Here is a 14511-nt window from a genome sequence, read left to right on the forward strand (position 1 = left end):
TTAGTGTTGAAAGCAGTTACTGAGGAAAGATAGTCTAAATGTAAATGGCACATGACAGAGAGAACTTACCTTTTCTTCTTGCAATCTTTCCTCCACTTGCTTAGAAGCTATTTCATGAGCTCTGAAGAGGCTAATCGTGCTAGTTAGCTCTGGATCCAAAATGTTCCCATCTTCATCTCTTACCACCAAGTCCAAATCAAGAATTCTAGAACAACAAGGATTCAGAACTTCATGGACACAAACCAAGGGCTTTGACGTGTGCGTTACTAACTACTATGTGAACAGCATGGACAGTTTAGAGCACATACCTGCTACATATATTTGGGGGAGGGGTATATATATATATATATATATATATATATATATATATATGGCATGTATAGAGAGAGTGTACATACATGCATATATTATACACACACACACACATACACAATGACTTACAAACCCACGTGCCCAAATACTTAAAACTGGTGGTTGTAACATCATCACTGAGCTGGGGAGAAGAGGGAGGAAAAGCTGGAGCGGAGGCAAACCCACCATTCTATTCTGGTAAGTTCTATCACACAGCTTTCCTTCTACCTACAATCAGTTATTTTTTTTTTTTTTTAAGATTTTATTTATTTATTTGTCAGAGAGAGAGAGAGAGACAGCCAACAAGAAAGGGAACACAAGCAGGGGGAGTGGGACAGGAAGAAGCAGGCTTCCAGCGGAGAAACCCGATGCGGGGCTCGATCCCAGGACCCTGGGATCACGCCCTGAGCTGAAGGCAGACGCTTAACGACTGAGCCACCCAGGTGCCCCTACAATCAGTTCTAATCCCCCAATTAGCCCATCAGAAGATCTTTGATAAAGACATTCTATTGTGTTTCGACACCAAACATGTGGAAGTTATCCATAATAACATTAAGCAACTTTCTGGCCAGATGGCTAGATGTAGTAGCCAAGTTAAAACACGAGCAGCATCTGTCCAATAAATCTGTCCATCTATATCTGGAAATGTCTTCTTGGCAACATTCTGTTTCCCCAAATCCAACAAAATTGTTAAGTGATTTTTAGCACAATTTTTATTTAAAGAATAAACAAAGACCATTACGTAAAGAAAGAAACCAGGAACTGTGCTATGTGATGTGCTTTGGTTTTCTTTTTAATAAGATATGAAGATCTTAACCACAGATGCCTTATACTTTGCCTTTGGGATTTTCTTCCTGCGATTAACAAGTCTATAGAAGCAGGAAATTTTCGGGTTTTTCTGCTTTTGAACCATACGGCAATGTAAAGAGTCTGTTGAAAGAAAGATAAATTTCAATGAAATAATGCCTTTAAAGAGTGTTAAGAGGAAAGTTGACTTGGTAATAAAGACTCCAACCAGACAAACGCATCTCTGACCTCTCTTCTCTGAAGGTCACACACCTGAACACTGGATAGGAGTCTGATACTGTGTCAAGCAGGATCACTCTGAGAGATATGCTGGGCCGCTGCACCATTTGGAAGGCAGTCACAAAGACCTTGTTTTTCCCTGTGACTATCTATTGAGCAAATCCACTGATGATGAAGCAGAACCAACTGGGCCTGTCAGCAATATGAGGGTAAACAGGCTTTTAAACAAATAGTCAGAGGCTTTTCGCCCTGCATGAAAACAGCCTCGGTAGTTGCAATGATTGTGGGGTGCCTCAAGAGGAACAGAAAGACGTTTAAAAAAAAAAAAAAAAAAAGGCTTTCAGGCTCTCATCAGTTGTCTCTGTAACATGTTTCACTAATGAGGTAAAGCCCCTCTCCCAAATATTACCACTCATCCAAACCCTGAACCTGCTCCAGGGAGGAGTCAGTGCTGGTGTGGGCGGGGTCAGTGCTGGTGTGGGTGGAGTCAATGCTAATGAGGTGGGGAGAGAATCCTTTCTTGCATAGGCAGAGCCAGTGCTGGTGTAAGATGATCTACAAGGCACCTGGCTTTAGGAGGAGAGGCCAGAGGTCCTGCAGGCCACATAGAATCAGGCTCCCTGAGGAGCAGAGGCCCAGGCTATGTACCAGCCTGCCGCATACATCCAGCCATGTGCTCCTCCCCTCACTCCTGCCAGGACAGGTGATCACATCCATTTCACAAAAGAAGAAAGCTAAGCTCAGAGAAACATCTAGAAGAACCCAGAGCCTGGATTCTGAACCAGAACCCTCTCATGGCACAGTCCATGGTCTTTCCAGAATGCCACATGGAAAATGGTACAAGAAGGGGCCTGTCAGGGGTCTTTGCGCCAACCATTCTGCATTTTTCTCAGCAACCAGTGCTCACGTGCCTCTGAATCCACAGTGAGCTTCCACTATGAAGGCAGATCTCAGCAAAGCAAGAGGGCAAAAAACTGTCCTGTTAAAGACTGTATTTCCGATCAAAGCAGTAAATTATGTTTTGAAACACTTCCTTTCTTAACTAGATTGTTCCATGACATAATGTACTTTGGTTGCTTCCCACAGCCGAATTAAGCAGGTGGCTTCTGAATGTAAGTATAAAATACAATACTCCAATAGAAAACAGAATCAGAGCTCCAAAATTTGGGTTTTTTTTTAGACAGGTCCTCATGAAATGGGTTTCCCTGCAACAATATCTAATATCCTACACACAGAAGTCTCTGACTTTTGAGAGGGGAGAGAGGGAGACACCTTCTTCTGTAGCCTTCTTAGTCCAGATACTACATCTAACTAATAATGTCGTTTTTATAAACTTTTCACACTTGGAAGGATGAAGTACTAGAAAACAAAATTATAATTCTGATTTTACAGGAAGGTTCTTTAGTTTACCCAAGGCACCTTTCAGCTGAACGGCTGGGGGCAAACCTCTCCCATTCTCTGAGCATACCATCCTAATGTGTAAAATGAGAGGTTCGGACTCTCCCAGAAGTTCCCCAATCTGCTGTCCAGCATGGTCTAACCCTATTTTTAAAAACTGCCGTTTCCAGCCAGCATTCCACATCTTGGAAATCAGAATCTTAAGGAGTGGGCCCCACAATTCTATATTTTGAAAGCTGTCCAAGTGCTTCTGATATAAACCAGCATCTGGGAATCATGTGACCAGATCATTTTTAAAGGCTTCCTGCAGCTCTGACATTATAGGAACAACGAAATAGCTATCCCGTGGGAAAGGACGTGGCCTCACTCAGGTCACAGACTTGGCAGAATCAGAATGAAGCAGCCTGCTCCCGCTCGGCATCAGGCGGGCTTGTGAACGCCGAAACGCATCGCGCTGTGGGCAGGGAGCGCACTGCTGCTGAAGGCGTTCAAGCAGAGCTGAGTGCAGGCTCGCTGTAGATGGGAACGTTTGCAAAAGACATCCTTACACAAGGCAAAATTATCTGTTGTTTGTCTGAGATTCCGATTTAGCGGGCTGTATTTTGGTCTGCCAAACCTGGTGCCCCTGGTCTGGTGATAAGTTTCAAGGTGACCTTTGATGTCCCTTCCAACTCTTACAACTTAGGGTTCCACAAGGCATCCTGGTGCTTGCTGCTGCACAAAGTACCCCCAGGTCTGGACCGGAAGTCAAATACTATGAGCCGCAAATAAAGCCCCTTGTCGTGAGAGAATCAGAGCAGTGGCACCTATGAAGAGTGAAAATGACAGGCCACCCCGGCCCCAGCTTCTCGGAGACAAGAACAGGTTTTGACAATGACTGAAAACTCCTGATTTTTAGAATCCAATAGAAAATAACTTAAAAATGAAAACTATGCCCTTATTTTGATGTTAAAACATTTTTTATGAAAAAATCTGATTTTAGCCTCCTCAAGGCTTACAATTATTATATTGGATAATTTAAGCATGAAATCATCTTTCCAATAAACAAACCTGTTTCCATAATCAATTTTGGCAGTGACCTTCTTCTTCAGTTCTTTGAGCTCGTCCTGCGGCAAAGTTCCGGAGAGAATCTGTGACCGCCACTCAATGAGGTCGTAGATCATGTGCCGGACACTTCGAAACATCTCCCTATTGTCTTGCTACACAGGGAGGAGAGAAGCCATGTGTAAAGCTTTAGGTACAAAAAAAGCCCTGTGGATTGTTTTTCAAATACACATGTAGTACATGCTTTCTATGATGGGAGTCAATCAATGTCACAAGATCTTTCCAGCATGAAACAGGGACACGTGATATGGAGTCGGCTTCCTATCAGGCACTAAAAGATCAAAAGGCTAAGAGGTAATGCACCATCTCCAATATTCCATCCAACTTCCAGAGTATGTGCCGCTGAATCGAGAGGTTAACCGGAGCAGGATCTGGGTGTGGAGCCGCAAACCCAGCCCGTGAACTTCTCGGACGTGGCCCATAGATGGGCCACCCCGAACTTCCCAGAGTCAGCTTGAGCCTAAAGATCCTGCCATGGAGTCTTCGATATTTTGAAGACTGGGCCCTGTGCCATTCTCAGCACACCAGGCAACCGACCGCCTGGGCCTGTTGTCAGCCGAGCTGCAGGGAACAGCATCACACGGGGACCACACGCGCCGTGCTTCATTCAGGGCAGACAGAGCGGTTCTGCCAGGAGTAAAATCTCAATCTACCAGCTCTTGGTGCATTGACATCAAAAGGAAAACACAAATAAATTCACATTTTTATCACTGTCTACATATTTTGAGGGGGTTGATAATACCCCCCCCAAAAAAACAACAGTTTTGCAACGGCCAAGAGTACAATTCATCAAGGAAATTAGGGATTGCCCCTTACCTCCTAAAAGAAGCGGGTGGTTTCCTCCATGAAAAGTGATCAAGGAGACACTTCATTTGATAAAATTCTAAACATGGTCCCTATAAATATTAAAACGTGGCCACTGCTCCTTTTTAAAATAAATTCTGCTCTACGTATCTGAACCTCTTATCCCACTATTCCTAGCACATGACCTTCTTTCTAGCAATTTCTAAGACCCCCACCACCAACCTGTCAGAGAACACCCCAAGAGACTCTCCTGCATCCCACAGGCTCCTCATTATAGCATCATCCTAATGTTAATTTCTTAAATAACAACTAAACGGTCAAAATTAATGGTTTATTCCACAACCAGGTTTATTTCCTCTTACTAATTCATTTTTCTAAAGCCTAACTAAATATCTAAACTCTGTAATATTCTAACTTGTCTACAACCACAGAGCACAGCAAAAAACCAATTCATACAAAAATACTGTAAGGAATTTCTTCTAGCCTTGTACAAATCCAACAGTGTAAGTCCATGAGAGGCAAACCTACATTTCTAAAAAGGAAGCCAAGGTGATGGCCGGGCATGCCTATCCCGGGCAGGAAGGCTAAAGCCGTGCCCACTAACGGATCAGTCAGCATCAGTCCTGTTTGCTTTGCTGCCATATTTTTGTTTAAAAATTGCTAAGTTGAACATGAAAGACCGACTACAAAATTGCTCAGATTTACACAAAACATTCATGGCTAACTTCACGCTTTTCGGTTTTTGAGAACATTTGATGACCAATTACTGCAACTGCTTATTACTGTGCATTTACAAGAAACCACTGTATAATCAAAAACAACAAGCCTGCCCAGAGAGCAGCTGTGGGACTTTTGCAAGTTTTCTGTGTTCCCAAGAAATCGATGCACTGACTTCTCTCCAGAGCCCTTGCTTTGTGCTGACAACATTAGCATATGAGAAATCAACACTCTGAATAGAAATACAGGCTTAACAAAAGGTAATCTTCTGCAAATATGAATTTATGTGCAAAGAAATGCCCCGAGGGAATAGGAAATGGAAGATGTCAGGAGTCTCAACCTCCCTGCCTTAATAAGGCTTCTTCCGTGATTGGGAGAACTGGACAGTTGTACACAGAGCCAGAATGCAAACGACTTCCCCACCTCAGTAACAGGCACACATTGGTCTAGAAGACTATGTAGTTTTACTCAAATGATAAGAGACAGACAATGGCACAAAAAAAAAAAAAAAAAAAAACCCAGCGATTGTTTTCTACTGCATCCATAAATAAGCACCCATTACAGCTTAAAAGCAGATTTTAGTTTCCATGATCAAAATACAAACGTTGGGGTTACATCAATGCAGCCTGCCTAAGCTGTCTTTCCAAGCGCTCCAGCAGCCTGTCTCAGTGCTTTGTCACCAATGCTTTGTCACAGTGAGCACGGCCGCTCCCCAACACAAAGCAGGTCCAAGAGGACAACAGCCCCCCAAGGAGGCCAGAGTAATGGGCCATGTGGTTTTCTCTGCCCTGAGCATGACTCAGTACCCAAAGTTCTGCTTTTGAGGTTCCCAAGGAAAGGGGGGAAAAAAATCCCATTGGTACAGCAAGGTCCAAAAAGACCATTATCTGTTTTTAAGCTTAGATTCAACATCCAGTTCTCTCACCACATAGAGCTGCCTCCAGATGGTGGACCACTCCCGGAGAGTCGTGGTGACTTCCTGTACGAGCGGGAGGTCACCCGGGATGACCGTTTCATGTTGCCTAGGGGAAAAGAGGAAAGGACAGCCACGTTCATGGCTTCATTAAAGTCTGCAAGTTGCAAATTCCAAATCCAGTCTACAGAATTAAATATTTAAGCAAACGGAGAGAAAATATACAAATAGACTGTGTCCACACATAGGAACACGCACACCTCTAAGAACGACAGGTAATATTTGTACAGAGCCTGAGTGTGTTCATACATGACCCTACATGTAAAGGCGTCTACCTCATATGTCAAGGTAAGATGAAGAAGGCAAATAATATCCCATTAGAAGTCTTCAGAACGTCAAGGTCTGAGAGTACATACATTCATAATACGTGTACCCATCTATCTTATAGATGCCATCAATTATAACCAACCTGTGTGGCGTTAAAATGCAGGTTTGGGTTAAAATGATTTTTACATTTCCATCATGCATAAAACTCATTATATGATAATACATGAAGCAGTTCTCCTTGGCGAAACACTGATGAGGCTACATCTCTCACATGTCCGGAAGTACTCTATCTGATCCCAACACTCGGATTATCCCTTCCCTTTTCCCTGCACCCCGAAAGGTTAACCCCTGACTTATTCTTAACTTGCTATCTATTTGTGCTTTTTTTTTTTTTTAAATCATATCAGCCATTGTTTTCCAGTCACATGCTCTGTATCAGGCTCTGTGAGGGAGGACTTAGAATACTTAGAATTGAGGAAAAGATTGAAGGGAGGCTCGTGAAATTGGGCCACCTGGCCCCAGATGCCCTGAACAGACAAGACTCCAACCAGCATGGAATGTGCAGGGATTCTGAGATAGGTCCCACCCACGTATCTTGAACTGGCTGGAGCCGAGATCGGTGAGCGGCACTCATACTTGGGCTCACATTGGGGTTTCGGCCTGTGATGACCCACTGAGGGTAGGGACTCCCAAAGGAAGAGACACTGGAGTCCCTGAGAGAACACCAGTCTCCGTAGACAGGTCTGGCCACATGCACCACCTGGAACAGCAGGAGCCAGATGTCCGAGGCACAGGTGCGTATGGGACCATCCCCCACAAAACGGCTTTTAGGAATTCCCCTCTGATGGGACATCATCAGTGTCTATTACAGAATGTGGTTGTTACAGCAGCCCTGCCAAGTCTGTCACCAAGGTTCCCAGTAAGGATGCTGATGAAAATATGGTTCCATTACACTCAGCAAGACCATCCTTAGAAAGCCTCTGGGGGGGATTTCTCTTCTCTCAGGATCAGCATATGTGTCAACAACTGGGATGCTTCCATCCTCCAGATCCTGAGTTTCATGCTGAGTCCACTGGGCTCTTCCATTGGCTATCAGAAACTCGGAGCTCAACTAGACGCCCCTGCTCCTACCACATACAGAGGGCCTCACTGCTCATGCTGTGTCCTGGTCTCGGTTCTGCATCGTTCTCACTTCCTCCCTCTTCATAGGCCTGATCTGTCCCTGGAACGAACACGCTGACTGGCTCTAGTGTGTCTGATCAGGCTTCCTTGTATTATCATCTCTGTAACCACCTCATTACCTGCAAGGGGTCAGCAACGTACAAAGCCAACAGCGGCTGCCTCATAGGGTGGTCGATAAGACCTACGGAAAGAACATCATGCAGGGCATGGAAGAATGGGCAGGACCCGGCAGACACTCAGCCAATGGCGGTGGCTCTAAATGATCAAGCTAGACATGAAGGGACAAGTCAGGGCTGGTGGCCCCCATCCGAGCATCACCCACAGAGAGGAAACACAACAACACGGGCCATGTCAAACAGAGGGGCAACACAGGGCCAGGAGAAGGGCAAGGAGAGCCCCCTGGGAGTAGTGGGCAGGGGGGGGAAATAGGCTAGGAAGCAAGAGAAACAGGGTACGAAAGCAACGGAATAGACAAGGGGCTTCAGTGAAGGGGACAGCCACCAGTATGCAACACTGCAGGAAAGCACCAGAACAGCAGCCCTGAGAAGACACTGGAAGCCCGGAAATTAGGAGGCACTGGTAGCCATGGGAGCATGGAAGAGCAGAGAAAAGGGAACTGCCTTGGTCACGGGGAAAAGGCAGAGAATCGGTGGCAGCTGGCACACAGCAATGAGGTGGAATGTGTCAGAGTGAAGGGGGCACAGAAACAGCAAACCCTGAAAGAGAGACAGGGTAATGACCCTGGAGGGCAAGGAGGCAGGTGGGGGTGGGGTGACAGACTGGCCTGCCCTGGAAAGAAGGAAGGACTGTGGGGAGGGGAGGTCAATGTCTGCAGATCGCTGGAGGAAAGGAGGAGCCGTGAGACCACCTGTCAGGTCTGAAGGCAGGAGGTCTTTGCGAGGGGGGAGACAGAAGGCAGCTGGGTGTGGGTGCGAACAGCAGTGGGGAGGCGGGACCAGAGAAGCAGCGTGGGGAGCAAACATGCGGAGCCCCAACACATCGGCAGAGAAACCGTTTCTTAACTGCTTCTGTCTTTGGTGCACCATTCACACGCTCACCCTGGGGCATCTCCCACGAGCCCCAAGAACGGGAGCCAAAGTGTCTGTCTGTGTGGGTGTGACACCACTCACTGAGAATGAAAATAATCTCGCGTTCACTTTACTATTATGCTTCATAATTACATTCTCCATATATTCTTTTGTATACGCAGTGCTTTTTTACAAAAATTAATCACAGTCTGACTTCTATATTGATTCTGATACAGACAGATGTAAAATGCATTCAATGCATACTTCATTCCATTATTTCTACAACAAGAGTCAAAACTTTCCTTTTTTTTCCTTCCCTTTAAAACTCTGCACACAAAACTTTTTATCTATATAAAAAATTATCATATTACAGGTCATCCCCATCTATGCCTCTAAGTTATTTTCTTCATTTTAATTATGCATCATGCAACTTCAGAACCCGAGCTAGTCCTTTTCATATGTTAAAAGTACAGTGCTTGGAAAGGCAATTTTGTAATCAGCCAAAGAGATGTCATTATGCAGTAATCATATGATTAGTAATTTTATAATTTGCATATTTAACTGAGGGTGAAGATGTAGAAGAGACAAAAAAGGAAAACATTTTAATGCTCCTTCTTCCAAGTTCACACCTGGCTATTCATTTGCCATTCCTGCCTAATGGGTTCCCGTTCTATAAAAGTCCTTTTAATGATCTTACACATCAGTTTTATGACCTCTAAGAAACATACATCACAATTAGACAAAATGTAAATTCACACACGTCCCAATTTACCAACTGTTGCTTCACCCTAAACCCCATTTGTGTCATAGCGTTCAAAGTTTTCCAGAAAAACAAACTCAGAGCGGGGGGCTGGAGCCTCTACCCAACGGGACCGCTCACAGAGCACAGAGCACTGGGCCAATGCTACCCGAAATCGACATCGGGTCTAATGAGCACAGCTGCAGGTCCAGTGCTGACTCCAGACTTTTCAAAGGTCCAAAACCATGCTGTGCACATGTCTCCATCCCAACCCCCTTTCTCTGCCCGGAACTCCTGTCCCATCGCAGTCACTCACGCCCACATCCAACCCCCTAACAGGCCCTGCCATAGGGACGAGCAGCAAAGCCAAATACAATCGCTGTGTTTCTTCATTTAAACATTAAGACCAGACTCACCCTTTTCCTTCAACTATGGCTTCTTTAAGGTGAATATATGAAGCAGGAAATATACCCTTGGGGGGAAAAAAAAACAGTAATTTCATTATCAATTTGAATACCAACCGAAAATCAAAAACCACCCTGACAAAGTGAGGGTAGGGATGGCTGGATTGCTATTAATCCTGCAAGCCTCGTCGTAAGTCTCACACACAACAACACACAACACGGTGGGGCAAACAGGAAGTATAAACTCAGCCTGCTTGTGTTTCACGGAGACTACCGATGTCCCGGAAGAAAACAGAAGCGATCTGTGTGCCAGGAAAAAAGTGCACAGGGCTGTCCTGTGTCTTCCCCACAGGATGCACCTCAGGTCCCCAGCTGCCCCTTGACCCAGGCAGATCAAAAGCCAGCAGTTGCCTAAAAACAATTTCTGATGATGGGCTTTGACAGTTCCTTCTTTCAAAAAAAGCTAAAATGGCCATGGAAAGTTGATTTCCACCATTTATCATCACGTACGCATGTAGGACTATTTACCTGACCCACAGATTCTCATCAATCTCCCAAAAGAGGGGCCATCTGAGAAAATACAGAAAGTGGGTGAATTCCACCCAATCTGCATGACTCCCAAACACCAGTTTCCGTAAACACAGCACCCCGCAGCTCCCAAGTGCAGCACGCACGGGGGCCTAGCAGCACGGTGCGCCAGGGAGAGTTTCTCCAGGGCAAGGTCAGTGTCAGGTGCAGTCCGTCAAGTGCTAGGAGCTTTACCAAGACTGGCTGTCCTGCTTCCTGAGCAAACAAAACAGCCCCCTCGCTGGGGTGAGGCAGAAACGAGCCCCTGAAAGCAGGCAGTGGGGCAACAGGCGCTGGGACCCAGGGCTGCACAGCACAGCGGATACGGTCTCCCGTGTGAGATTTAGTGCTTGCGGCAGAAATCTACTCAGCAGCACTGGCGGTTTCCAGGCACCTGTTGTGTGAACAGGAGCCTCCGACTGGGTTTCCCTGGCATCTGGCCCCAAATGATTTACACAGGAGGACCAGAAACCACAGCTACTAATCATGTTTGGGAGGGGCACGAGCACCATGGATTCTCGCTCCTCCTGCCTACGAGGAAAGCCAGAATTTCACATAAAGAATTATCACAGAGAGCAGTCGAGCAGAAAGACAGTGGCTGAGCAAGAAAGCGGACCAAAGGGCCCCAAGGCTGGGAGCTCCACCAGGTCCCAACTGTTCAGCACAGTCCCCAATCCCAGGATGCCTCCAAGAGCACATGGGATGTCAACGTGTGCACTCGGATGGAGGCGGGACGAGGACAAACAAGCCAGCGTCACCCGTGCCCACAAGCAAAGACACCCTCCCTCTCAGCAAACCTGCTGCCGGGCACCATGAAGCCACAGGAGGAGGGGACATATGTGGAGGCCTGAAATGAGCAATCCCTCCAGCCGGGGTCGTTCAAAACCAGTCCAGACAAACTACATCTCTGTGAATAGCTAGACACGGGATGGTTCCAGAACACCTGGGAGTCTGGATGACTGGGGGCCAAGTCCCTTCTCTGCACTGCCCAGCGGCACCCACTACAACATCATAGTGTCTTTAAAGCCTGAAGAACTGCCTCGTCTTCCAACAAGGATTTCAGAAGAAACCACGCAGCTCAAGCTGGGCCCTTCGCAAGTGAAGGCTGCAAAGGACGAACAGCTCCCACCTGTCCAGCAGGGCCCGGTTGCAGGGTTTCTGGGGCAAGTAGGGCAGGCAGGTCCTGTGCGGGAGCTGCCTGACGTTGGAAGCCTGAAGTTACAGGCTCGGGACCACGTGAGGAGCCCAGTGCAACAAGGAGATCGTGAGAGCAGCGTTAAGAAGCAGAAGTAAAACGAACCATCTGTCAAGCATAGGTAGATATTAAAGTGTGTGAGTTCATGTGGACAGAGCCTAATCACAGCTTAGAATGGACATTATTTCAAAATCACAGAATAAAACCGGAGGGCCGTAATTAGGTTTTGTGAAGCTAAGAACGGAAAAGCCACAACAGAACTGTGTCAGGGAGTGTCCAGCACACGGACGGACGCGTAATTGCAGTCCGGCTTCAGAAGTTCAAAGAGCCACGCACGCAAACGGCCCTGGAAAGCAGAACCTTTCTTTTACAAGCGACTTAGGCAGTTTAAAAATAGTTCTATGCAAGAGGAAAACAAGCACTCATGAGCTTTTGCAAACCTGTTGTCATCGAGGATAATGTAAGACTGAAAATCATAAGCAGCATTTTTTTTCTGAAGTCATTATACCCGGGTCCTTCTCTCCCACCTCCCAGCTTAAATAGGAGTGACATTCTACCAGGAAAAGAGGATTGCACCTTTCGTGACGCCAGGTCAGCACTGCGCCACAGCCCAGCAACGCCATCACGGAAGCAGAGCTGCTGTTTCTGAGTACACACGGTGTTCAAAAGAAAACAACTCAGGGTAGCCCACGTGTCAGCCCACACATCGTTTAAGTTCAGAGAAAGAGATATATAAGGAAAACCCGCAGACCAAAATGGGATGGGATTGATTTCCTCTCACAGTGTGATGAATGAATGGAAATGCACTGGGGTTCAGAGAAAAGGACTTACCTTCTTAGACTTTTTTCTTAAGGTGTAACCTCTGTACCACCCTAAACAAACAGAAAGTTGCAACAGTTAGAAGGAGGAGACATCACCAGGCCTCACAATACTGTGCTGTCCTGCAGAATTCATTGCTTTGCAGAACCAGGGAAGTCAGTCTGTCACCAGAATCCAATAATCCTAACACTGTGGAAATATACGAGAAGGTTCCAGAGAGTGCATCTCAAATCAGCCTGGCTAGTGACCTTCCCAAACACACTGCCAGCGCTTTCACTTCCATCTGCCGCTGGAAGCCCTGAAGCTGTCAATTTGAAGTTAGGCAGCACCGTCCCATGACGAAACATCGTCCTTCTGACCACTCAACCCGGAGAGAGCTCCTTGGGTATACATTTCCCTATCTCTCTCTCGAACTGATTTGGATAGGGGTCACTGCCAAGTGCACATACCAACGTCCCCAGTTCATCAAGAACTGCCCACAACAGAGGACCTATTGAGCGCTAACTTCCTCCCTCCTCCATCCGGACAGGCTGTGCCCTGGAGCAGTCGTGATCTCACAAAGTGTGTCTGTGGCAAAGACTCAGCCCCCCACAGGAAGCCCAGGAACATGGGCCCACCTAGCCCTGGGGGGTTGGCCTAGACTCAAGATCCTGCTGCCTCCAAGAGGGGGGGAAGCTGATGATGGGCATGCTACAACTGTTAGCATGACGTAAGTGCTTACTAGAAGGGGCCAGTGGATGGCAGAGCAGCTCTGACCACACCCCTGGCACCTCCCCTCAAGCCTAGGGCAGAAACTGTCCCTGCAGATACCCTGGGGGTGCACAGCCCGCCACCAGCCACCCGACAGACCCACAGCCACACAGCCCCACCTCCCACGAGACCTCCGGGGATGCTTCCTTACCCCAAACACCCTCAAGTTGCTCTGGCCACCTTGCTCACGGGAAGTGAATCCAAAGCTCAGACAAATTCTAACTCTGCCCACAGGAACAAAAGGACCCGGTCAGAGAATTACAGGAGCGCTCAGAGAGTGCAGGTTGGGTAAATTCCCAGAGAATACGCAAATATTAGGCTCTTACACAGTATCAGAAAGTCAAAGCTCAGAAGCCAGAGATGTCTGCGTGAGCTCAGAATATTGCCCCAAGGACAGCACCCTCTTAAACAGCAATCATGTTACCAACCAGAGGTGAGGAGGACGATCACAGACCAGAAAGGGATGGGGTGGAAATGAGCAAAGTCCTCAAGGGATTATTAACAGATGCTCTCCAAGCATTCAGAACAGGAGTCGGACATTCCCAGGATCCTTGCAGAGGATTTGCTAAGACCGAGTGGTGAGCACTTGGCTTTCTTGACGAAGGGGCTCAGCAGATGGAGCAGGGGCACTGCAGATGCGGACCATCTAGATTTCAGTCGCACATGCGGACATTATCTCCGGAGAGCCATGCTATCTACTTCACTGGTTTCTGCGCCGGGCCAGAATCTGTGCCCATCTAGGGCAGCGTTCACAGGCAGTGAAACAGAGAAAGACGGGAGGTCTACGCAGTCCTGGCCTACATCTAGAGCCAAATAAAGGCTGTACTGACTCAATTTTAAGGATGGTCTTCCACACCGTCATTATAACCTTCTCACATCTTATTAACATGCCATTTCATTTCTGAAACTGACAAGGGATGAATGTCCTAGAACATATAAGGAAAGAAAAGACTGTGACAAGTAAAAGACAGAAACCAAGTAAAAAAGAGCCACACTTATCAAAAGTGTATAGAAAGAGCCCAAGGACTTACCCACGTATGAAGAGATTGCTCAAACTTAAAATGAGATACAATTTTACTGCACAAACTTGAGTGGTAAAAATTGTAACGTTGCAGAATATGGACAGCACCCAGGGCTGGGGAAGAGTGGAGCCTGCAGCAATCGCATGGGGGCAGCCATCCCCACTT

General features: G+C 46.8%; 1 protein-coding gene across 2 annotated transcripts in view; it reads right to left on the reverse strand.

Moving 5' to 3' along the window:
• Nucleotides 1–14511, reverse strand: part of DOCK1 (dedicator of cytokinesis 1) — a 495194-nt gene that overhangs the window by 415901 nt on the left and 64782 nt on the right. For both annotated transcript variants that reach the window (XM_045809510.2, XM_045809509.2), the window contains exons 3-7: nucleotides 12587–12627; nucleotides 10006–10061; nucleotides 6326–6422; nucleotides 3826–3974; nucleotides 70–205 (exon numbers count right to left, since the gene is read on the reverse strand). In XM_045809510.2, coding sequence (XP_045665466.2) covers nucleotides 70–205; nucleotides 3826–3974; nucleotides 6326–6422; nucleotides 10006–10061; nucleotides 12587–12627 — 479 coding nt within the window. The remainder of the gene's footprint in view (nucleotides 1–69; nucleotides 206–3825; nucleotides 3975–6325; nucleotides 6423–10005; nucleotides 10062–12586; nucleotides 12628–14511) is intronic.

Source organism: Ursus americanus, chromosome 6 (assembly GCF_024610735.1).
Source record: "Ursus americanus isolate L20-20 chromosome 6, mUrsAme1.1.p, whole genome shotgun sequence".
NCBI classification, from domain to species: Eukaryota; Metazoa; Chordata; class Mammalia; order Carnivora; family Ursidae; genus Ursus; species Ursus americanus.